Source organism: Danio rerio, chromosome 4 (genome assembly GCF_052040795.2).
Source record: "Danio rerio strain M-AB ecotype USA chromosome 4, GRCz13ab, whole genome shotgun sequence".
In the NCBI taxonomy this organism is placed as follows: Eukaryota; Metazoa; Chordata; class Actinopteri; order Cypriniformes; family Danionidae; genus Danio; species Danio rerio.
The window spans coordinates 42,542,607-42,566,336 of NC_141024.2; the positions used below are offsets into that span (position 1 = coordinate 42,542,607).

The 23,730-nt window shown below is 37.8% G+C and overlaps 1 protein-coding gene and 1 long non-coding RNA gene across 2 annotated transcripts in view; one reads left to right on the forward strand and one right to left on the reverse strand.

The window, feature by feature from the left end:
• LOC148680839 (uncharacterized) overlaps window positions 1-23,730 on the forward strand; it is a 785,675-nt gene that overhangs the window by 527,446 nt on the left and 234,499 nt on the right. The window lies entirely within an intron of this gene.
• On the reverse strand, window positions 985-9,961 carry LOC148680909 (uncharacterized). Its single transcript, XM_088650766.1, has 2 exons — window positions 8,583-9,961; window positions 985-2,855 (listed from the first exon to the last, which is right to left on the reverse strand). The coding sequence occupies exons 1-2, from the start codon at window positions 8,665-8,667 to the stop codon at window positions 2,227-2,229; spliced, it is 714 nt and encodes a 237-aa protein (XP_088506892.1). The 5' UTR covers window positions 8,668-9,961; the 3' UTR covers window positions 985-2,226.

The following is a 23,730-nucleotide window of genomic DNA, read 5'->3' on the forward strand; positions in this document are numbered from 1 at the left end:
ACGGCGCTGACGCATAGCCCTACGCCGTGGCAATCGCTGACGTGCACCTCTCAAAAAATGTAACTACACATCACAACGACGCGTAGCGCAAGCTCTGTGATTGGTCAGCTTAGTAGCGCTGACGAGTCTGGGCGGGACTGAGCCGCGCAAGCCCAATAGAGCAATTGTTTACAAGTGTGGAGTCCCGTGAGGAAGCTCCAGATAAAAAGTTTGTTTTGTGTTTACCTCATAGTAAAGTTGTTGCACGTCCGCCGGTTTCTGCTTCAAAAAGAGCAAGTTTGAGTCACTTGTACATTCAGGAAGTGTTCAGGAAAAACAAAGCACCAGCGAAGAAACTCGACACAGAGGAACATTTACACCTCACTGCCAACTAGCGTTACGGAAGTGTTAATGCAGACCAACAGAGACAGCGCGCAGAAGTATAAATGCACAGCTACGCGTTGAATATTTAGCAGACCAGAATATTTTTTCCACAACAATTTACAGTCACTTGTCCAACTGTCTTTGAATAAATCATAAGGTATGAACTCCTATTTTATAAACATACAAGGGCAATTATTGTCTATTTGCTCCGTGCGCTGTTCCAAACAAGCAACATCATCCTTTACCTTAGGTTCTTCGCAACAAAATTAGTCCATTTTCAGCTTTTTCTGTTCTTGTGTGAATGAGTAATCCCCTTCTATGTCTTGTAAGTGCCAAATGCAACAAATTTGGGTCATGAAATTCCAAAATTCAAGAAAATACGATAACGTATTTACAAAATGACTTTTTTTTTTACTAGTCATTTTTCAAAATCTTTTCTTAGACTTTGCACATTACTTTTCTAAAACATTTTTTATACACACACACACACACACACATATACATATATATAAACTGCAATAATCTATATATATATACATATATATATGTGTATATATATATATATATATATATATATATATATATATATATATAGATTATTGCAGTTTATATATATTTGTACATTATTTATTTTACATTTAAAGTGTAAATGCCTTTGATCATTAAAAAATAAAATGGAAAAAAGTACTATTGTGCTATTTGCTTTTCTTGATATAGTGTTATGATTTTGATATAGTTATGTAGAAGTAAAATTATGATTTTTGTGATAATAACCCTTGTAAAATCTTGTTTTTCACTTTTTGACAGGTAGGGAACTCGTGTCGTTTTTTCCCACCCTTCAGTTGAACTAAAATGATTCTTGCATACTAAATGATTAAGACAAAATTATTTTTTCTTGTGCGTCCTGACATATGCTGGTAACAAACAAAAACTGTCCTCAGTTTGATAGAACACACAGGGTCTGAGTAATGCACTAAGGCTGGCTTTAAAAAAAACAAAAAAAAAACAAAGCTGTTTGTGTTGAGGTGGTTCATCATAGGACAGAAAACATATATATTAATAGTTAGCATTTAACAGCAGTGTTTTTTGTAATTTCAAAGGGGTTTCTTTAAAATGACAGCATTGATGCAATGATGGCATTTATTGTTCTGTATGTGGGTGTGATGAGACTTTAAATTTAGGTAGGGGAAAATAATTTTTTTTTGGCATGTTACCTTCTTCCAGTTGGAATAGAATAACTCTTGCATGCATCATTATAGAGAGAAATTTATTTTTCTTGTGTTTACTGACACCTGCTGGAAAGAAATGGAATTTTTGATGGAGCACTCAAGGCCTGAGTTACACATTTTCTAACTTCAGTTTATTTAAAACAGTATTTTATGAAATTTCAAAGGATTTCTTTTAAAATGATACCAAACTTTTGTATTTATTCCTATGCATGTGGTTATGGTAAGCTTTTTAAATCGGAAGGCCAAATTCAGGCGGAAATACCCAAAATAGCCCAAAAGCTTAACAGGTTAATTTCTGATGAGCTGCTGAAACTCATCCCACACTGAAGCTGCGGTCACACTAGAGTTTGAGCATGCGACATTTTGTTGTATAGCGCTGCGAAAAGGGGCGGGATTAAACAACATGATTAGACATTAAAAAAAGTGAGCGATTGTCCAGAGAGGTCATGTTTTGATCTTCGATTGGTCTCACACAGTCAAGCAATGCAATTTTGCAGGTCAGAGTTCACCAAACTAAAACACTACAACGCAGTGAACTGCAAAACTTGACGCACAAACTTGTGTTTACAGTCTGACGCATTTGCGTGCATATGAATGGAAGTCTATGGGGAGAAAGGTCCAGTGTAACTGCGGCTTAGGTGCAAGTGAATGGTTTCTCTCCAGTGTGGATCCTCATGTGTCGGTTAAAGTTTGATGATTGTCTGAAACTCTTCCCACACTGAGTGCATGAGAATAGTTTCTCTCCAGTGTGGATCCTCATGTGGTGATTAAGGTGAGATGAGCAACTGAAACTCTTCCCACAGTGAGTGCATGTGGATGGTTTCTCTCCAGTGTGGATCCTCATGTGTCGGTTAAGGTGTGATGATTGGATGAAACTCTTCCCACACTGAGTGCATGTGAATGGTTTCTCTCCAGTGTGGATCCTCATGTGTATATTAAGGTGAGATGAGCAACTGAAACTCTTCCCACACTGGGAGCATGTGGATGGTTTCTCTTCAGCATGGATCATCATGTGTTGATTAAGGGATGATAATTGGCTGAAACTCTTCCCACACTGAGTGCACGTGAACGGTTTCTCTCCAGTGTGGATCCTCATGTGAATCTTAAGATCGCCTTTTCTTCCAAAATTCCTTCCACATTGAGTGCAGGTGAAACGATTTTCGTCTCTTTTTTTCAAAATATCATCAGTCTGTAAATGAGTTTTTTCCTCAATTTTGACATGATTTTCCTCCTCTTTACTCCCCTCATTCTCTTCAATTAGATCTAAAATAAAAATAAAAACTTTTCATTAAGTCTTAAAAATCTCATCAAAAGCGTAAAGGTGAAAAGACACTGGAAACATTGGCTACACACACTGTAATTTTGATGCACATTAAATGTAAAATAAATCAGGTCATATTTTGTTCAGTCCATTAACGTGTGCACATTTAACCAGATTCAATTCAATTCATCTTCATCTAGTGCTTTTACAATGTAAATTGTGCTGAAGCCACTTAACTTAGAAGTTCTAGTAAATTGAAACTGTGTCAGTCCAGTTTTCAGAGTTTCTCATAAAAGTCATTTTGGTCATATTGATCAGACACAGATTTGAAAGCTGTAAGTGGCCTATTTTTATTCGTATATATATTCACAATTACAACAAAATGTTTTTCAAAAATTTGTTAAGCAGACAGGGAATACTTATTCATTCTGTGCCTGACTGGTAAACGCATCGGAAAAAAAAAAAAAAAGTTCTGAGGTAACAGTTGAACAAACAGCTGAATATTTGTCTCGCAAACATGAGATATGCCTGTACAGCATCTGCATAAAGGCTGAAATGTGCACCTTTCCCTTGTGTGCTGTTGGGTCATTTTCATCCATTCTGGGTTGATTTTGTGGATTAATTTGGTCAAAACTTTCTGTGTTTTAGCAAAAGGATTGATATTTGGAAACATGTTATTTTGACATAATCTAGCATCTATGCATCTAGCATATTATTTTATAGCTATATTCTACTGTACCATGCTACGTCAGTTAGCATTAAATTATAAATCGACTTTCTTATAAATATACCTAAGATGGCTGGAAGTACACATATAAACCATTTATGGGCGCAGTCGTGTAAATGATCAGTTGAAACCTTTTAATATTTATTCAGATCTTATTTTCATTCAACAGCAATAGCTGGATGCCTTCATCCATATTAGGGATTTTGGCATATATGGAATTTCTGCTCAAGTGTAAATGAAACAGGCATTACATGCATTTAAAGTGCTACAATGCCCACATCAACCTATTTTGAGGAAAACTGAAAAAAAAAGAAATACTTTTCTTCTTAAAAAATAATTTTTTGTACCATTTTTGATACAATTGTTGTTACATCAAAAATAGTAGCCTATTGAACATCAATATATAGCAAGGTAATGAAGTCAGAAATTCCAGTATCTGGACACACAGTAGTTAAAAATTCTGTCCGAAAGAACATGCTTGCAGCTTCGTATCACATCGAATAACAACTCACACTATAAAATAAATTACATTTTCAGATTTGAAGACAATTACATATTTTTTAAAAAACAAACAGAAACTGCAAATCAGGAGGAGATTGGAGGCTCAAGAGGTATGATATGGCTCATAACAGACTAATAAATGAGAAGTGGGTTAATTTATCAATGTTTTTTCCATTTTGATGTTACGAGTTACGCTGGATCTAATCTCTAAAAGTGATATTTAATTCATCTTGTTCTCTATATCTAACGTAGGGCTGGACAATAACATAATATCAATATATCAAGATAGATTTTTTTTCAGTAACGGTGATATGATTTTTAAACCCATTTCCGATATTTCAATACATTTGTGTATATGTTTTACATATGTTTTATCATATCTATCTATCTATCTATCTATCTATCTATCTATATATATATATATATATATATATATATATATATATATATATATATATATATATAAAAGATTTTCTACCTTGTATCATTTGTCATTAAATGACTTTCCGTGCTCAGAATGAGCGTGATGTCACTTGCGTGATGAGAGCGCTCAGAAGTTGGTTAAGCTGCTCTGTCACAGAAAGCTACAAAATGAGCGACCTGAATACAGATATAGAGAAACAAGCTTCCACAAGTGAGAATGCAGACAAAGTAGTTGATGTGGACGTTGTTTGGCTTTTTAAGTTCCGATAAACCTTTTGTTTTGGTGCTCTGCAAACTGTGCGGGAGAGCAATGCCGTCTAGCATCGGAAACACATCAAATAGGTTCATAAAAGTTTAAGTCAACCTGTCGCCTCTTCATCCACCTTCCCGACACCAAACACAGATGGCTATGAGGTGCAGTGTAGGGTTTTGCATGTCTACTCATGAATATACACCTATAAATTTCTCGCATATAAACATATACTAAGTTCAAAACAAGTATGACACTTGCACATATATAAACCTACTGCATGCATACACCCACATACACATGCACAGACATATAAACTCGATCCGATCATAAACTTGATCCTTGGATTAAATTAAACACGAACACACACACACACAAAACTCTCTGCATGCTGGTATAGCACGCAAGGAAACTTACAAAATAAAATTCACAAACATATGTATCAGGAATCTGGTTATTTCAAAGCTGATGAAATAGAAAGAATTTGATTAATAGAAGTATTAAATCTGTTAAATAATGAAAATGTGTTATACAAAATATTAGTTCATATAAATAGACAATATAAAAAAATAGAACTATTTTATGTTAAATCTTTTAACTTAATTAGGTAATTACATACACAAAAATAGTCAGAAAGAACCCTTAAAGGACGTTTAAGATAAAAAGCAACCACAACTTTAAATATACTCAAACAACTCTTTTCTTTTGCAAATATTAATGTAGCCTATACTCTTTTTGATTTGCTTTTTAATTATAATTATTATTCTTTTTCTATTTTTTTTTACGATGTGGATTTTGGCATTATTTTGACCAGAAATAATAAACTGCCGAAAACAGTCAAACTACTTGCTCTACAAACAAGTGTGTTCATGACTATACATTAGGGATGTAACGGTATCAGAATTTTACGGTACGGTAATACCTCGGTATGAATGTCACGGTACGGTATTTATTGAATCATTTACAGGAAACAACAAAACTTATGAAAATACTCCAAAAAGTGCCAAAAGTGTCAATGACATACAAATTAGCCATCTATCTGTAAGCTTTGAAACAGGAACTTCAATTTTAATAACAAAAAAATATTAAACCATGTAAAAAAATTAAGTTTCAATTTAGTATTGTTGAAAACTCATCACATTCAACATTTAATCACTCACTCACTTGGATAGAGATGGGTTTAAAGGAAAATTATCATATAAATATAATCTGGTAAAAGCTGGTATCTCTGGGTATTTACAATGTCCCCTGCAACAGAAAAAAACCCTCTCATTTGGGACTGAGGTTTCTGGGACAAGAGAGATATGACTTGGCCCAGGTTGACAGCAGTGGGTAACGTTGTGCATTGTCTTTCCCCCACTTGAGAGGACAAACCATGAGTAAGATAGAGGTCTCATGTCTGCATCAATCTGAACAGTGTGTTGACAACACCGCTCAGGGCCGGAGTGGGACTCTTTTTCAGCCCTGGAGTTTCAAGCCTCAGACCGGCCCACCTCAGTTCACCACTGACTATATTAAAATAAGGTTATTTCCAATTCAGTTTCTAATTACACTATCACGTCTTTTTTTGAGAAAACAGCTCTTTTAGAACTTCAAATGTTCAACAACCCTTACAGTATTATGTCTTAACAATAAAAATGAAAAAAAAAAAAAAAAATTGTTACTCAGACAAGGACCGAACTCAGGATGGCCGCGTCATAATATAACGTACTAACCACTGTACCACAACAGCTGTATGTTTAATGGTGACTTATCTAGTTATATCATCATTAACCTGCATCCTGCTCACGAGGCTACGAAGAGCAGAGCTGCGGTAAAATAATGAATAAGAAGGCTGTGGTCAAGTAAATAAATAAATTATTTTTTAAAAAGTGTGACTGCTGAGAGCAACCGATTCTGGAACTAGGGACACCGGCCCTCGTGGCCAAAAAACGGACCGGCCCACCGGGAATTCTCCCGGTCCTCCCGATTAGCCAATCCGGGCCTGACACCGCTATTCAGTACGCGCGCGACAACACAGCTGATAAGAACTCGCGCGACAACATCGCTATTCAGTACGCGCGCGGCGACAACACCCACTTTAGAATTTTCCAGCTCTTTTTCATCCCCGCTTCTAGCAGCACACTCCATTTCCGCAATACTGGATCTGTAGCGACAACAGACCGCAAGGGATGATGGTCAAGCATGGGCTGATGGGAATTGTAGTTTTCGCTACCTCCCGTTCGCTTCATTCGCCTGAGCAAATTTTCTCAGAAGACCTATAGTTTTACCGAGTCATGCGACTTCGGTAATATCGAAAAAAATTAATATTGCGGTATGACGGTATTTACAATACCGTTACATCCCTACTATACATACAAATAAAAATAATAAAATGAGAAAATATGACTTTGCAACATCAAGCAGCATTAGGCATGGGCCAGTATAAGATTCTGACAGTATGATATCCTAAAATATATTTTCTTCTGAGACACTTTTAAAATATTTTTGAGCAGTAAACATGTCAGGCTAAATAATTGAAATGAATCACAGATTTCTTTACGATTTAAAACAGCCTCTTTGGTCTTTACTGCAGGAGATAGTGTTCTACTAAAAAACAAAACATTTAAAAAAAAAACTTACATATACTGTATGAACGGTGCAGCAGGAAATGTTGGCGATTTTAAAACTTTGACTTTTCCAAACTGCGGTAAACCTTGAATATAGTTATTGCCCCATGCCTCAGCAGCATTACACTGATATTTAGGATCTAAAAATGTATTCTTTAAAAAAGTCTCAAGCAAAAAGATTCCAATGGCGCCGCCTGTTGGTGCATGAAGAATATGGTCTATATTCTGGGACTTTAAAATGTTTTATAACAATTAATTATTTTAGTGTCCATTTCATTCAGCATGCTCAATATTGGGGGCATCCACATTTTTTGACATACTGTAAACCAGAGTTTCTGCAGGTTTTACAAAGTTAAATTTAAGACTTTTTATGATATTTTAAGACTATTATGAATGAAATTTTAGACTCATAAAGGGCTAAAGAACTTTTCAAATGGCCCATATGGAAAAGATTTTTATTTGCCCCATCAAAATAAAATTTCTTTTTAAAACTAAAAAATTAACAATTGTTTTTAAAGTTTTAAAAACTATAACAAACTAAATTTGTGAACAACAATCTGTCCAGGTTGATATCCACAGCAGTAAATACATGAAGCACGTTTAAACAAATATTATTGTGAGGAAAATAATTAAACCATTATGATAAATAGAGTTAAAAAGACCTTTTTGAATAAAAAGTTGAAAGTTTTATTAAGTTGAATCGTTGGTGATTGTATGGGTTTTGGCCAGATTGGGTAGAAAAACATGAACAAAGAAAAATAAAGACTTGTTTAAAAAAGACACAATACAGCACAATATTTCAGTAAATTTAAGGCCTGTAAATTTAAATTTTTAAGGCCTAAAATGTCTTTTATGAGAATACTGTAGGTCAAATATCGTCAGCTTAGTTAAACCTTTTATTAATTTATTGTTTTTATTTATTTTATAAAGCACCAAGGATGCTTTACAAACAGCAAAAGAACAAGAAAAGCAATAACGTTAAGAAGGTTGAGAAAAAAGGAGACTAATAACACATAAAAGAAAGACAAAAGACATGAGAACAAGTAACGAAAGAAACTCATTCTGTCTTTTAATGAGTGCTTATGTGCATTTAGGAGAACTAGGCAGCACACTCAGGGCTGCAAGATGGATTTAGTATTCTTATAATTAAAATATAACTGAATAAGGGTCAAATGACTTGGTCTTGGAAATAAGTTGGTCTTTGAGAATGAAAACCAACCTGTTTGTTCCTGCAGGTCTTCCTGTTTGACTGTGAATGTTTCTTCAATCTTCACATCTTCACTCTCCTCTTTAATAAACGCCATCTTTATAACAGTGTGGAGATCAGTCACTTCAGCAGGAGATTTTCTCTGCGTTTTGACACTTTGTCCTGTTTAAAATGAACAAAACAATAAAAATGTCCTGTTTAAAATAAATAAAACAATGAACAGAAACAAAATAACTTCTCTTTAACACTTGCTTCAACAGTTTCTTTTAATTATCAAAAACAAATCAGGTAAAACATTTCTTTAAAAATAGAGGTTAAATTGGTTTTATATTCGCACATTCGGACTTTCCCCATAATGATATAATTTTATTAAGTATTATTTGCAAACTCTAAATAGCGAAATCATATTAGCAGCAAATGACTATCAAAGCACAACATTGTTCACAGTCAAATAAACAGTGTTAATGTTGTTTTCAAGTCACACTTGCATGCTAATTCCGATCAAATATTCAAAGTAACATGGTAAACAATATATAGACTGCTAAATGAACAAATGTGTGAATATAAAACCAACTTTACCTCTTATCAGAAAAGTTTGGGAAACCCTGCTTTAAAACACTTATTACACTTTTTTCTGTTTCAAACAATAGCCCTCGGCTACTGTTAATAAAATAGTACTACGTTGTATAAAGGGTTTAAATATTATTGTCAAAAGCAGGTACATAACTTAGCATCGGATTAAAAAAATCAGATTAATAAATCGGGTTATATCCGTAAACGTTTAAAAACACAAAAGCTGCGTCCCAAATCGCATACTTATGCACTATTCTACGCCATTTTGTAGTATAAATAGTGTAAGTAGTGTGTTCACACTAAAAACTCTAAAAATAATAAGTGCACTTTAATTACCCGGATGATGCACTTATTCAGCCGCTAAAATGAAGTGTGTAATGATGGACACTTCACGCACTCAACGACCGGAGGTTTGCTTACGTAGCGAAAGGGGCGGAGCTATCGGACGCACATGTTGGATAACTTTATTTATTTTGGATGGAGAAAGCAAAATTCTCCTACGAGAGTGATTATATCGCCTCCCGATGGTGAATGCGGCAATACTCACGATAGGTATTATTTGATAATTCTTTTGTTTATTTCGCTGATTTGGCAACCGTCAAACGTCATCAGGGAAACGGTTTGAATTTCCGTTTAGTAAAAAAAACATTAGTGTGCCATTTGGGACAACACTACATACATGTACTATCCTGTTGAGTGTGTAAGTGCAATAGTACATAGTGCATGAGTGCATAGTGTATAGTGTGCCATTTGGGACACAGCTAAACCTTTCTCCAGTTGAATCACAGCGCTGAAGCGGCGCCGCCTGATGACGTCACACGTCACGACAAAATAAAAGTCTTTTTAAACCTTTTTTGCCACTTACAGTTGCAGTCATGACTTGATATATTTCTCCTTCGTTTCCACTTTCTCACAGACGCACAAATATTCAGTATTTGGAGTTGATCAAAACCTTTACTCTAAACATTTTAAGACAATTAAAAAAAACTTTTAATCCACTAAGACTCAACAAAAAAAATCTCAACATTCTAAAAGGTATAACAAATAATCTAATGAGTGTTTAGAGCTGAAACTTTACAGAAAAGGAGGTAAAATAGACCTCATGAGGGCCCGGTATATATTTTGTAATGATGTCCTACTCGCTCCCCACTCTTGCCCATACGATAATAACCCTTTTACCTTTGTCTATGATTTTATTCAGATGATTCTTCCATGTCAGCTTTTCAACGAACCAAACCCCAAGAAACCTTACAGTTTTTACTTGCTCTGGTTGCCCAAACAGTTTTAAAGCGAGTGATATGGTTTTTTGCCGTCTTGAGAAACAAATTACCTGAGTTTTTGCAACAGATTAAATCCCCATTTATTTGCCAATTTTTCCACCTGAAATACTGCATTCTGTACTTTCTTTTGAACAAATAACACATTCCGGCCTCTTATCCATAAGGCCCTATCATCTGCATACAACGATTTTCCTACACTTTGTTCAACCTGAAAGAAAATGTCATTTATCATTATATTGAACAACAATGGGATTCAAACACTACCTTGAGGAGTTCCATTCTCCACGGTGTCTTCATTTGAATATTCTTATACTACCCTAACTTCCATGACATAATTAAACGTTTTACCAGTGACTCCTAAAGGTTTTATTTAATCAGCAATCCCTCCTTCCAGAGCATATCGTATGATTTTTCTACATCAAAAAAGATATATTACAACTTCTTTATTAGTCTGTGCTTTCCTGATGTCTGATTCCAAACATAATCCTGAGTCCATTGTATTTCTGCCTCTACTGAACCCACTCTGCTAAGTAGAAAAAAGATTTTTGCTATTCTAAAAATGGGTAATTCTTTCTGTAATCATTCTTTCCATTCTTTCCTGGTTTAAGTATAGGTACTACTATAGATTGTTTTCCATACTAAAAGTAATTGACCGGTGTTCCAAATTTGATTAAATAAATTCAGTACTATTTCTAGTGATGTATGCGACATGTATGCCAACATTTTATAGCACATTTCATCCTTACCATGGGCAGTTTGTCTAGCGCTACTGATTGCTTCTTTTTTATTCAAACATATTAAATTGTAAATCTAACGTATTTTGTGTTGTTTTTTTCTTTCTTTAAAAGATCAGGAAATTTAAATAATGTAGAGTTTTTGCAGTTCCTTGTTTCTTCAGAAAGATTAACTAAACTATGGATATTTTTGAATTTTTGGACTAATAATTCTGCCTTTTCTAGGTTGCTGAGCGCTACTGTATTGCCACACTTTAACACTGGTAATTCATAACTCCTTCTAACACCTGCCAATCTTTTAACCATAACCCACACCTCTGATAATTGTACTTCTCGTCCAAGACTATCGCAATATTCCTTCCACAATATATGCTTTTGTACTTTAATAGTTTTCCTTAATATTGGCTGAGTCTTTTTAAACAGAATCATAGCTTCCTGCGAATTATGTTTTTAAAGTTGTCTAAATGCTTTATTTCTTGCTTTTATAGCTACTTTACTATCATTATTTAACCGTGGTACACTTTTAGTACAACCAACTACTTTACTTTTAGGTATTACTTCCTCGGCTGCTAGAACTATTCCATTAACAGTTTTATTATATAAATGTTTACATCTGTCTGGTTCATTATTTGTATTGTCATCATTTTCTTTTCACATAATCTTGCAATTCTTTCCAATTTACTTTCTCCAGTTTCCATCTGGGAATTCTCTCTTCTTTTTCATACATTATCTTTATTCCTATTTTAGTCACTACTGGGGAATGGTCACTACCTACTGTATTGTGCTTGAGAGCTTTTAACCATGTTTCTTCAATGCAAATTATATGTGGTCTCTCTGTAAAATTATCTATGAACTTCTTAAATTCTTGGCCATTTGTAATCAAGTTACAAGCATTCCATTGTAGAATGTTTAACATTTAAGATGTTCCTCCCCAAGGCTTGGATGATTGTGTCTCTTCATTGAGGATGTCTCTAACTGTTTTCCAGAGCAGATCCTTCACATCCAGGTATTTTTCTGCTGATTTGACTATTATTTTAATCCTTTCATTCCTACTTTTTGTTTCAGCTAAAAATTTATTATCTCTGCCATGAATAGTAAAAAATCATTTTTGCTCACTATCAGAGTTTCTGCTTTCAATTGTTCACATTTTTGACATGTCTCTGCGATTTTGTTCCTGCTTTCATTTTGTTTAAACAAAGTCAGAATTTCTGGAAGCTTTTTTGCTGCTTCTGCATAACTGATTCCTTGAATAGTTTTGACTCTTTGTACTTCTGCCTGCCTTTTACTAACCTTACAATACGCTGAGCTTTGTTCCCCTCCGCAGTTACAACATCTCAGCTTTGTGCCCTCTTCACATTTGCCCCTTACTTTTGCAGTCATAACTTATTGATACATTTCTCCCTCGTTTTCCACTTTACACAACATATCTGCTATCTTTCCTACATACACAGACACACATATATTCAGTATTTGGAGTTGATCAAAACCTTTACTCGAAACATTTTCAAAACTTTTTTAATCCTATAAGACTAAGTGTTTAACGCAGAAAATCCCAACATTCTAAAAGGTATAACAAATAATCTGATGAGTGTTTTGAGCTGAAACTTTACAGACACATTCAGGAGACACAAAAGACCTATCTTAAATCTTGAAAAAGGGGTAAAATAGGTGCTCTTTAGGTAAAAAGCAACCATTACTACTACATGTTTTAGTTACACTAGCTGGGTCATTATCACTGTAAAGTGACTTTGACGTCCCACAAGATTGAATCAGTCCTATATGAACATAATGCAAAATAATGAAACTCTGATGTTTTAATATAATTGGTTAAACCTTTACACACATGCAGGTAGAATTATCAGTGTTTTGAAATATGTTTTTATCAATTTTTGCCTTTATTAATAATTTTGCACATGTCCTTAAAATTGCCGTCCACCCTGTCATGATGTGGTAAATGTCCCTTTAAGAAACTCTCTGATGTACTCATTGGCATCCTCGTGCCCATTTTGCTTTTCTTCAGAGGAGGTTAAAACATCTGCTGCGCAAACAGTAACTAAACTAATCTAAACTTATGTTTTCTATTTTTCCTCATATTGTGTTTGAAACTGAATGTTGTCAAGCTTAACATGTCTAGCCTGCCATAGTGAAACTCTAATTGATATATATATATATATATATATATATATATATATATATATATATATATATATATATATATATATATATATATATATATATATCAGAGATTAAAATATAGCTTTTAAACTGTGTACAAAGAGCTTAAACAGGAAACACTTTACCAGCTGTAGATACATCATGTGTTAAATAAATGCTAAATTTAGCCAAAACATCTTCCCTGTCATTGTCACAAATCCTTCCTTAACAGGGTGGACTTATGCATCATTATTGACACTTTATTTTCATTATTTAATATTTTATTGTTGATTAGTTCATGTTTTTATGCTACAACACTTATACACAAACAACCCCAGTAGATGCATGAGTGGACTACAAACCTTTTGGCAATATCTGTCTCAGTCTAAATAAAGGATATCCTTTAAAGTCCATATAATGGAGCTCACTGACTGTTTGAAATGAAAATACAGCCCTAAGTATTTGTACATTTATGTGAAGATCTGGGGCCTCATGTATCAACGCTGCGTACGCACAAAAACTTTGCGTACGCCAGGTTTCACGCTCAGAATCGCTCACGTTTGGATTTACTAACAATGAACTGAACGTGGGAATGTGCGCAACTTCACGGCAGCTTTCTGGCAGGCGTACGCACATTTTTTGTGCGTGTCTGTTTTATTTCCATTGGCGACTCCTAGAGGCAGTTGTGTTAAATTGCTCTCTACAAAGTGTCTGAGCCTTGCAATGGCAGCTGTATGAGACGGGTTCAGCAGGTATATAAGGTTTCCATACCATACAGTTGACCAGCTAAACATTAAAGCACAATTTGCAGCAGTCGCCTGTTTTCCCAATGTAATCTGAGCGATCTACCGCACGCACATTGCTATAAAGACACTATCTGAAGATGAATTTGCATGTGTGAATCAGTAACATTTCCATTCAATATTATTATATCTGTAAAATGTTACAGCACTCTGAACAGTCTCAGTGGCGCGCTCGTAAGACACAAGTGAACATGTTTTGACACGTTCGAGCATGAACTCGGCTCGAATCCAGCGTCTGATGAACTCTTTCATCTCTTTTTCCCCCGCTACATATCAGATTTTGCCTACTATTTATCACGAGAAAGACTAGTAGGAATCATTAATAAGTTTGTGCATCATATTTTATTTGCACATTTATTGAATGGAAATGTTTCTGATTCACGCTTGCAAATTCATCTTCAGATAGTGTCTTTATAGCAATGTGCGTGCAGTAGATCGCTCAGATTACATTGGGAAAACAGGCGACCGCTGCAAATTGTGCTTTAATGTTAAGCTGGTCAACTGTATGGTATGGAAATCTTACATACCTATCTGAAGATGAATTTGCATGCGTGAATCAGAAACATTTCCATTCAATAAATGTGCAAATAAAATATGATGCTTATTGATATTAACTTATTAATGATTCCTACTTGTCTTTCTCGTGATAAATAGTTGACAAAATCTGATATGTAGCGGGGGAAAAAAACAAGAAAGAGTTCATCAGACGCTGGATTCGAGCCGAGTTCATACTCGAACGTATCAATTTCTGTTCACATGGGTCTTACGAGTAGCGCCACTGAGACTGTTAACCATCCTGCAACATTTTACAGATATAAACCACACTATTTCTTTTTTCAATGCACTCAGTGCGATGTTCAGACCCAACTGTGTTAACCGCATCAGCTAAACTCTCCCACTCTATTTTTTTTCTTTTATTGTTAATTCCGGAGAACAAACTTGCAAATAACACCGCTTTTCTCCGGTCTACCTCTGAAAGCACCTCCAATTCACATTCTGTTCAAAGTTTCTCTTTTTGCTTGCTTTTGCCATTGCTTTTTCAATGGGTTTTGCCATTAGCATAGTCATTAGCATATTCATACGGGGGAGGAGGCAGGGAGGGGTTTTGTGCTCGTGCATGTTGCGCTCAGTTTCACGTTCATTCAGATGTACAAAAGAATATGCGTGAGATTCGGCGTACGCAGTGTTTCATACATCTGAAATTTTTTCTGCGTACGCACATTTACAGCTTTGTGCGTACGCAATGTTTTAGTAAGATTTCCACGCAAGTCTTCGTACATGAGGCCCCTGGAATCTAATTATTTACCTTATTCTGAAAAAAAAGAAAAACAGTATTATTAAGGTGTTTAACTTAAGTTGCTGCCAACATTCTCTTCACTCCTTCAATACAATGAAAAATATAAAGATTTACATTCATTAACAAATTTAATTGAATTAAAATAATTAATAAAAATAAATAATAAGTATTTATTTTCCCATTAATTTGCATATTGATAAAACCTAATTGATAACATTAGAGGCGGCATGGTGGCTCATTGGTTTGCAGTATTAGTGAAAACAGAAGTTGAATTCTTGAAAACTTTTACAATCCTTTTACATGAACCCTTTAATGTTTCTTGTTGTACCTGTTGTTTTTTTCAAATGTTCCTCCATATTTAGTTCACGAAATAAAGCCTTTGTCCACACAAGTTAATGACCACCCTGTCATCTTGTTTTCCACCATCATGTTCAACTTTTATGAATAAACAAACTATTTATAACCTCAGCAAAATATATTGTGTGATTTCTTAGTTAACCAATAAGGGCCAGTTAATATTGATTAAAAGTCAACTTTATTGGGAAATCAATGTTTTGTCTATTATTATAAATGGACTATATCGGTTATAAATTCATAATCTATAAAATTGGGTTGGTAAAGGAACACATGACCTTTCTGAAAATATACATTTTATAATCACACTGCAATGAAAATATACTACTTTGAATTTCTCCATGACAGGGTTGACACAATTTGAGGTTTATTTGCAGTTTTTCTTCTTGTAGATTGTTTCTAAAAAGTGAGCTTGACCAATATTCATTTCTTACAGCCTACGGTCTAATTAATACAAAAAAACCTATGTGGTTATATTGAAAATGTCGATGTCTCAAAGGCACTTTATGGTGATAATGACCCTAAAAACGTTTTTTTTTTTTTTTCAAAGTTGTCTTAAAAGTGTTTAGATTAAAGGTTTTTATTAACTTCAAATACTAAATATAATGCTCTGCAGTTGATCATTTTTAAACAAGGCAAAGCCTCATACTCCCTCCTTTAATTTGTTCTGTAGTTCTGTTCTGTTCTGTCTCGATTACAAGACACAAGAAAGCTTTAAAAACCTCTCTGATACTAAAGACAATTATCGGCAGTCTAATCATTTAAATATGGTGGATCCCTCATATATGCAAATTTCTTTTGTTTACTGTGTGTTCTGCATCACTCAGTTTTGTATGACTGTTACATGTGTTATGTCATCATATAATCCTGTGTGCTTGTCAGTTATATGCTTCATAATATCTCTGATGTTGGAATAGGACTGATGTTACTCTCAAACAAGTGGGGAAAACTGATCTGGTTTTCATTTGGTAGTAATCGCTCAGCAGGGGCTGCAGTCTTACAAGATAAATTTGCAAAGCAAATATTAAAATTTGAAAAGGATGATTGGGGTAGAATCTACTTTGTTATTAGCGAAACTGATAACAAAGTGAATAACGATATGCTTTTTACAAATATTGAATCTAGGATTCAACACTTCATTTCTATATATCCTTCAGCCAAAGTAACTTGGGGAGGAGATTTCAATACAGTGTTTAATGAAACCATTGATAGATGGCCTACTAAAACTAAACCAGGTCCTTTTACTGAAGTAGATAATGTATGCTTAAGATTGGGTCTTACTGATTTGTGGCGACATAAGAACCCAGACAAGGAGGAATTAACTGGGTGTAATAAGGACTTGTCTCTTCATTCTCGTATTGACTATTGGTTAGTGTCTAATGATTTAATTAATAATACAATATCTGTATCAATAGAACCCTGCATAATGACGGACCATAAAGGAATTTACATTAAAATAAATTTGGTACAAGATAAATTAGTGTCACGGTTGCAGGTTTGTGCGCTCTCCCGGAATGTCTGTGTGATCATGTGGGTTTGTTTTGCTTTTGTGGCCCACGTGTATTGTTTTGGTCACGTGGCCTTACGTCACTCCGCTGGATTGATTTTCGCCAGCTGATATACATCATCGTGACTATATAAGTGCTACGTGTTTAATGTTCATTGTCAGTTCGTTACGTGTACTCATGTGTGTCTTTCTGTCTGTGCTCAGGACCGTGAGGAGTTTCTGCTAGAGCCTGATTTCCTGTTTGATTCCTGTCCTGTTCCCCTAGCCTTAGCACCGCACTCTTTTGTTGCACCTGTTTTTTGAGTTTGACTGTGTCTAATAAATTCCTTTGTTCACTCGCTATTGGATCCTACCTGAACATTTATTTGAACGTGACAAAACGAACTGACCTTTACTATGGATCCAGCGAGTACTTCACAGATATCGGAGTTCCTTACTGCTAGCAACGCCAGGATTGATCGCCAGGACGAAGCTTTAGCCACAACTGCACAGGCTATCCAGGCCTTGGTTGGTCAGGTGTCATTACTGACTACTCAGGTCCAACAGCTGATTTCCGGAACAACACAAGGGGAGCCTGCACCAGCTCCGGAGGTGATTCCTGCGCCGGTGACTGCCAGTGCTAACGTTGGCGTTGGTCGCTCAGTTGAGCCTCGCCTTCCTCCGCCGACCTGCTATGCTGGGGAGCCTCACTTATGCCGGTCCTTCTTATCTAAATGCTCCCTGTACTTCTCCCTGCAGCCATCTTTGTTTTTCTCAGAGCAGTCCAAGGTGGCGTTCGTCATCACCCTCCTTTCAGGAAGGGCGGCTCAATGGGGAACCACAGCATGGGAGAAGAAATTACCCTGTTGTTCTTCGTTCGACCTGTTCTCAAAGGAACTAAAAAAGGTCTTTGATCGGGCCACCTCTGGGAGAGAGGCCGCTCGAGTCCTCGCTGAGCTCCGCCAGGGGAATCGGAGCGTGGCGGACTATTCCATTGAGTTCCGCACTTTGGCTGCTGAATCCGGCTGGAACGCGGAGGCTCAATGGGACATGTTCCTTCATGGCCTTTCTGATCGTCTTCAGGACGAGATCTACTCCCTAGATCTTCCCAAGACTCTCGACGAGTTAGTGGATTTGGCCATCCGGGTGGACTCCAGACTGCTTCGCCGTGAGAGTCGCATGCGGCAAAACAGGTTTCCGGATCCTGTCCCTGACTCGCCGGTCTCGCTGATGGCACCGGAAGTTGGGAGCATTGACCCGGAACCTATGCAGTTGGGCAGATCCCGCTTGTCCGTAGAGGAGAAGCGCCGGCGAAGAACGGAGGGACTCTGTCTTTACTGCGGTGGGGCGGGGCATCGGGTGGCTTCCTGTCCCGTAAAAGTCAACACCCATCAGTAGGTAAGAGGTTACTGATGGGTGAAATTAGTTTGGACAAATCCTCTACGTCTGCCACTATACTGCCCGTCTCCTTATCATGGGGTTCCGGAACTCAAGACACACAGGCGCTCGTCGATTCCGGGGCGGAGGGAAACTTCATTGACTCTAGTTTCGCCTTCAGTTTTAAACTTCCGGTTATTGCACTGTCACAACCCATTGCAGTACGCGCACTCAGCGGACTTTCCCTTCCCACTATCACTCACTCCACTAAACCCATAAAGCTGATCACGTCTGGAAATCATGTTGAACACATTTCATTTTTTTTAACAGACTGTTCTAACACACCGGTGGTTTTAGGTCATCCTTGGTTATTTCTTCATAAGCCTCATATTAATTGGGGTCTTAATACCATACTTTCGTGGAGTGAGAACTGTCATCAGTCTTGTCTTTCGTCTGCTCGTTCTGCTGTTTCTTGTTCTGTGTTTCAGGAGGAGCGCATGGACCTGTCAAACGTGCCCAGTGAGTACCTCGACCTGAAGAGAGTGTTCAGTAAGTCTCGAGCTGCTTCTCTACCTCCTCACCGTCCCTATGACTGTGCAATAGATTTATTGCCAGGTACGTCTCCGCCTAAAGGCAAGTTATACTCTCTTTCTATTCCTGAGAGGGAGGCCATGGAGAAATATATTTCTGATTCTCTAGCGGCCAAGATCATACGGCCCTCTTCTTCACCGGCGGGGGCGGGGTTTTTTTTCGTGAAAAAGAAGGATGGGTCTCTTAGACCCTGCATAGACTATCGAGGGCTGAACAGCATCACGGTGAAGAATACGTATCCTTTGCCGCTGATGTCTTCAGCGTTCGAGCGTCTGCAGGGGGCTTCGTTTTTCAGGAAATTAGATCTCCGTAATGCATATCATTTGGTTCGCATGAAGCAGGGTCATGAGTGGAAAACCGCGTTTTTGACCCCCAGGGGGCATTTTGAATATTGTGTTCTTCCGTTCGGGCTTTCTAATGCTCCTGCGGTTTTCCAAGCACTCATAAATGACGTGTTGCGAGATATGATAGATCAGTTTATTTATGTCTACCTGGATGACATTCGGATTTTTTCTCGTTCTCTCCAGGAACATGTGCAGCACGTCAGGCGAGTGCTTCAACGGCTGCTAGAGAATGGGCTTTTTGTCAAGGCGGAGAAATGCGTGTTTCATGCACAGTCTATTCCCTTTCTAGGACACATTGTGTCAGTCGAGGGGGTGCGCATGGATCCAGAGAAAGTTCAGGCTGTGGTAAATTGGCCAATTCCGGACTCTCGTAAGGCCATGCAGAGATTTCTGGGCTTCGCCAATTTTTACCGGCGTTTTATTCGCAATTTCAGCCAGCTCGCCGCCCCTCTGACGTCCTTAACCTCCTCCAAAACTCCCTTCAGGTGGTCGAGCGCAGCACAGGCTGCATTCTCCAATCTGAAGAGCCGCTTTGTTTCAGCTCCTATTTTAGTGACACCTGATCCCTCCCGGCAGTTTGTGGTGGAGGTTGACGTGTCAGAAGTGGGGGTGGGCGCTATCCTGTCCCAGCGCGCCGCCTCGGATGACAGAATGCATCCATGCGCGTTTTTCTCTCATCGATTATCTCCCGCAGAACGAAACTACGACATTGGTAATAGGGAGTTGTTGGCTGTCAAACTCGCTTTGGAGGAGTGGCGTCATTGGTTGGAGGGTTTGGGGGTTCCCTTTATCGTTTGGACCGATCATAAGAACCTCGAATACATCAGGTCCGCCAAACGACTCAGCTCCAGGCAGGCTCGGTGGGCATTATTTTTCGGACGTTTCGACTTTACCATCTCTTATCGGCCGGGTTCCAAAAACATCAAACCCGACGCGTTATCCCGTCTTTTTGATTCTTCCGAGCGCAATACGTCTCTTGAGCCCATCGTTCCCCAGAGGATTTGTATTTCTGCTGTGACATGGGAGATCGAGAGCAGGGTCCGCACAGCCCTGGATGGGGTAACGCCCCCGGCCGGATGCCCACCCAGTTGTTTGTTTGTGCCGGAGGGGATTCGGTCTGACGTCATTCGATGGGGACATTCCTCCAAAGTGGCTTGTCATCCGGGGTTGAGTCGTACATTATTTTTAGTTAAACAGCGATTCTGGTGGCCAGCTATGGCACGGGACATACGCGAGTTTGTTTTGGCCTGTTCCGTTTGTGCTGTTTCTAAGACTTCCAATCGCCCTTCTGCTGGACTCCTTCAGCCGCTGTCAGTGCCTTCGAGACCCTGGTCGCACATTTCGCTAGATTTCGTCACCGGGCTCCCGCCATCTGGTGGCAATACGGCTGTTTTGACCGTTGTGGACCGGTTCTCGAAGGCAGCTTATTTTATTCCTCTGCCCAAATTACCCTCAGCCAGAGAGACAGCGGATGCTGTCATTAATCACGTCTTTCGCATTCATGGCCTCCCGACGGACGTGGTTTCTGACAGGGGGCCCCAGTTTGTCTCTAAATTTTGGAGAGAATTTTGTCATTTATTGGGAGCGACTGTAAGTCTTTCTTCTGGGTTTCATCCTCAGAGTAACGGACAAACTGAAAGGGCAAACCAAGATCTCGAGCGCATGTTATGTTGTTTGGTTTCCCAGAATCCCTCCTCTTGGAGTCAGCAGCTCCCATGGGTGGAGTACGCACACAATTCATTACCAGTGTCGGCTACGGGCCTTTCTCCGTTTCAGTGTAGTTTAGGTTACCAGCCACCAGCTTTTCCCAGTCTGGAATCCGAAGTCGCGGTCCCCTCCGCCCACGCCTTTGTCCAGCGGTGTCGACGCACTTGGAACAGGGCCAGACAGACCCTCCTCCAAGTGGGTGCGCACCAAGGCTAAAGCCGATCGCCACCGGTCGAAGCCTCCCGTTTACGTCGTCGGTCAAAAAGTGTGGCTTTCAGCTAAGAATATTCCCTTGCGTTCCGTATGTAATAAACTTGCACCCAAATTTATTGGCCCATTCACTGTCATCAAGATCATTAGTCCGGTGGCAGTCCGCCTCAAACTTCCTCCAGCGTACAGGAGAATTCATCCCGTGTTCCATGTTTCCAAATTAAAGCCCGTTTTTCATACGGCGATTAATCCGCCCACTCCGGTTCCCCCCCCCGCCGCGTCTCGTAGATGGGGAGACCGTTTATTCGGTTAAGCGCATTCTGGATTCAAGACGGAGGGGGCGAGGATTTCAGTACTTGGTGGACTGGGAAGGTTATGGTGCGGAGGAGAGGAGTTGGGTCCCTGCAAAGGACATATTGGATCACTCTCTTATCGATGATTACAATCGCCAGGTAAGCACTTCTGGGAGCACCAGGAGGTGCTCTTGAGAGAGGGGTAATGTCACGGTTGCAGGTTTGTGCGCTCTCCCGGAATGTCTGTGTGATCATGTGGGTTTGTTTTGCTTTTGTGGCCCACGTGTATTGTTTTGGTCACGTGGCCTTACGTCACTGCGCTGGATTGATTTTTCGCCAGCTGATATACATCATCGTGACTATATAAGTGCTACGTGTTTAATGTTCATTGTCAGTTCGTTACGTGTACTCATGTGTTTCTTTCTGTCTGTGCTCAGGACCGTGAGGAGTATCTGCTAGAGCCTGATTTCCTGTTTTGATTCCTGTCCTGTTCCCCTAGCCTTAGCACCGCACTCTTTTGTTGCACCTGTTTCTTGAGTTTGACTGTGTCTAATAAATTCCTTTGTTCACTCGCTATTGGATCCTACCCGAACATTCATTTGAACGTGACACATGCGGTTTCTTGCAAGGTTTCTTTCAAGGGTCGACCCAATAGCAGTTCATGCGATGCGGTGTTAGATGCCTGTTTCTGTCAGTTTCCATGCCATCATTCACCAATGCACTTGTTAGCAAATTAATTCCATTATGTTTATTATATTTCACATATTTCATTGAGCGTTGGCCTTGATGGATCATCTTCATCTCTTTCAGCCATTTCTGGTAATTGAGCATAATACAATTAATCTCTCTTTTGCTTTATTCATAATTTTTCATACTCCTTTAGATGTTTTTATTTATTGATCATTCATTAACTTCATGAATACTTTATGAATGCAAACCCATTATGAACATATTTCTGAAGGCATTTCAAAATTTAGGAAGTACTTCTCTTGTCACAGATGTAATAACTATCCCTGCTTCATAATCTGCTTCTAGTATTACTCCAATCATCTACTCATCATAGTTTCTTAACAGTGCTTTTTCGCTGAATAATTCTTCATCCAGTCAACAACACATCATATATCTCACTGTTTGGAGCAATGGTCTACACTCAAGTCTTTTAATTGAACTAGAGCTCTGTGAAGCTGTAGATAACTCAATCATCCACATATTGTGACAGTGTCCATCCTAAGATCTTCTCCCTAAATATTAACTTTTTCTGCATTCTGGTGTATACAGTATTTGCTATTCATCAAGCTACACAAGTACAAACAAGTTTCTACCCTCCTCTGGTAGTTACCTAAAATTAACTCAATAGAAATCAAACCACTTAAAATATTTACCATCCAAAAGAACATATCTCCACATACAATATGAACTTCAGCTGGAAAATCTTTTCTTATTGATTTTCTTAAATCATAAACTAAACATAATCTTGTTTTGTCTTCATATGTAATTATTGCCTTTAAATTCCATCAAAAATTATTAGTCATTTATACATTTATTACTACTTTAAATTTCAATTTAAAAATAAATGTCTAGGACAGATTGCATATTACAGTATCTAGATGTTTCTATTAGTGCTCTTATATTTTTACACTTTTCAATAGAGTTTTATACCTATTTCAGCATTTAGTGGTTTTCTTTCTGGACAGATCTGCATCTAATCCATTTTAACCCTCACTGTGCTGGCTGATTTTATCTGCATCTCAGTCCTGTAATGACAATCATTTAGTTGGAATTTGACACTTCTTTCTTTGCTTTTTTATTTTCTGATCTATATATTAATTCCTTTTTTATATTTGAGTTATTTTCTTTTGGCTCATAATTATTTCCTAAGGCACTCCCATTAAACTAGTTGTTTATAAAATTTTGATGCACTTTTTTTTTATCAGCTGACTAAAACTTACTGTATGTT

Bases quoted from the DNA above. Each gene is read 5' to 3' on its own strand.
- LOC148680909 (XM_088650766.1), bottom strand. From the start codon at position 8,667: ATGGCGTTTATTAAAGAGGAGAGTGAAGATGTGAAGATTGAAGAAACA. The intron at 2,856-8,582 runs GTTGGTTTTCAT...TTTTTATTTTAG, and splicing joins AGACCTGCAGGAACAAACAG to ATCTAATTGAAGAGAATGAG.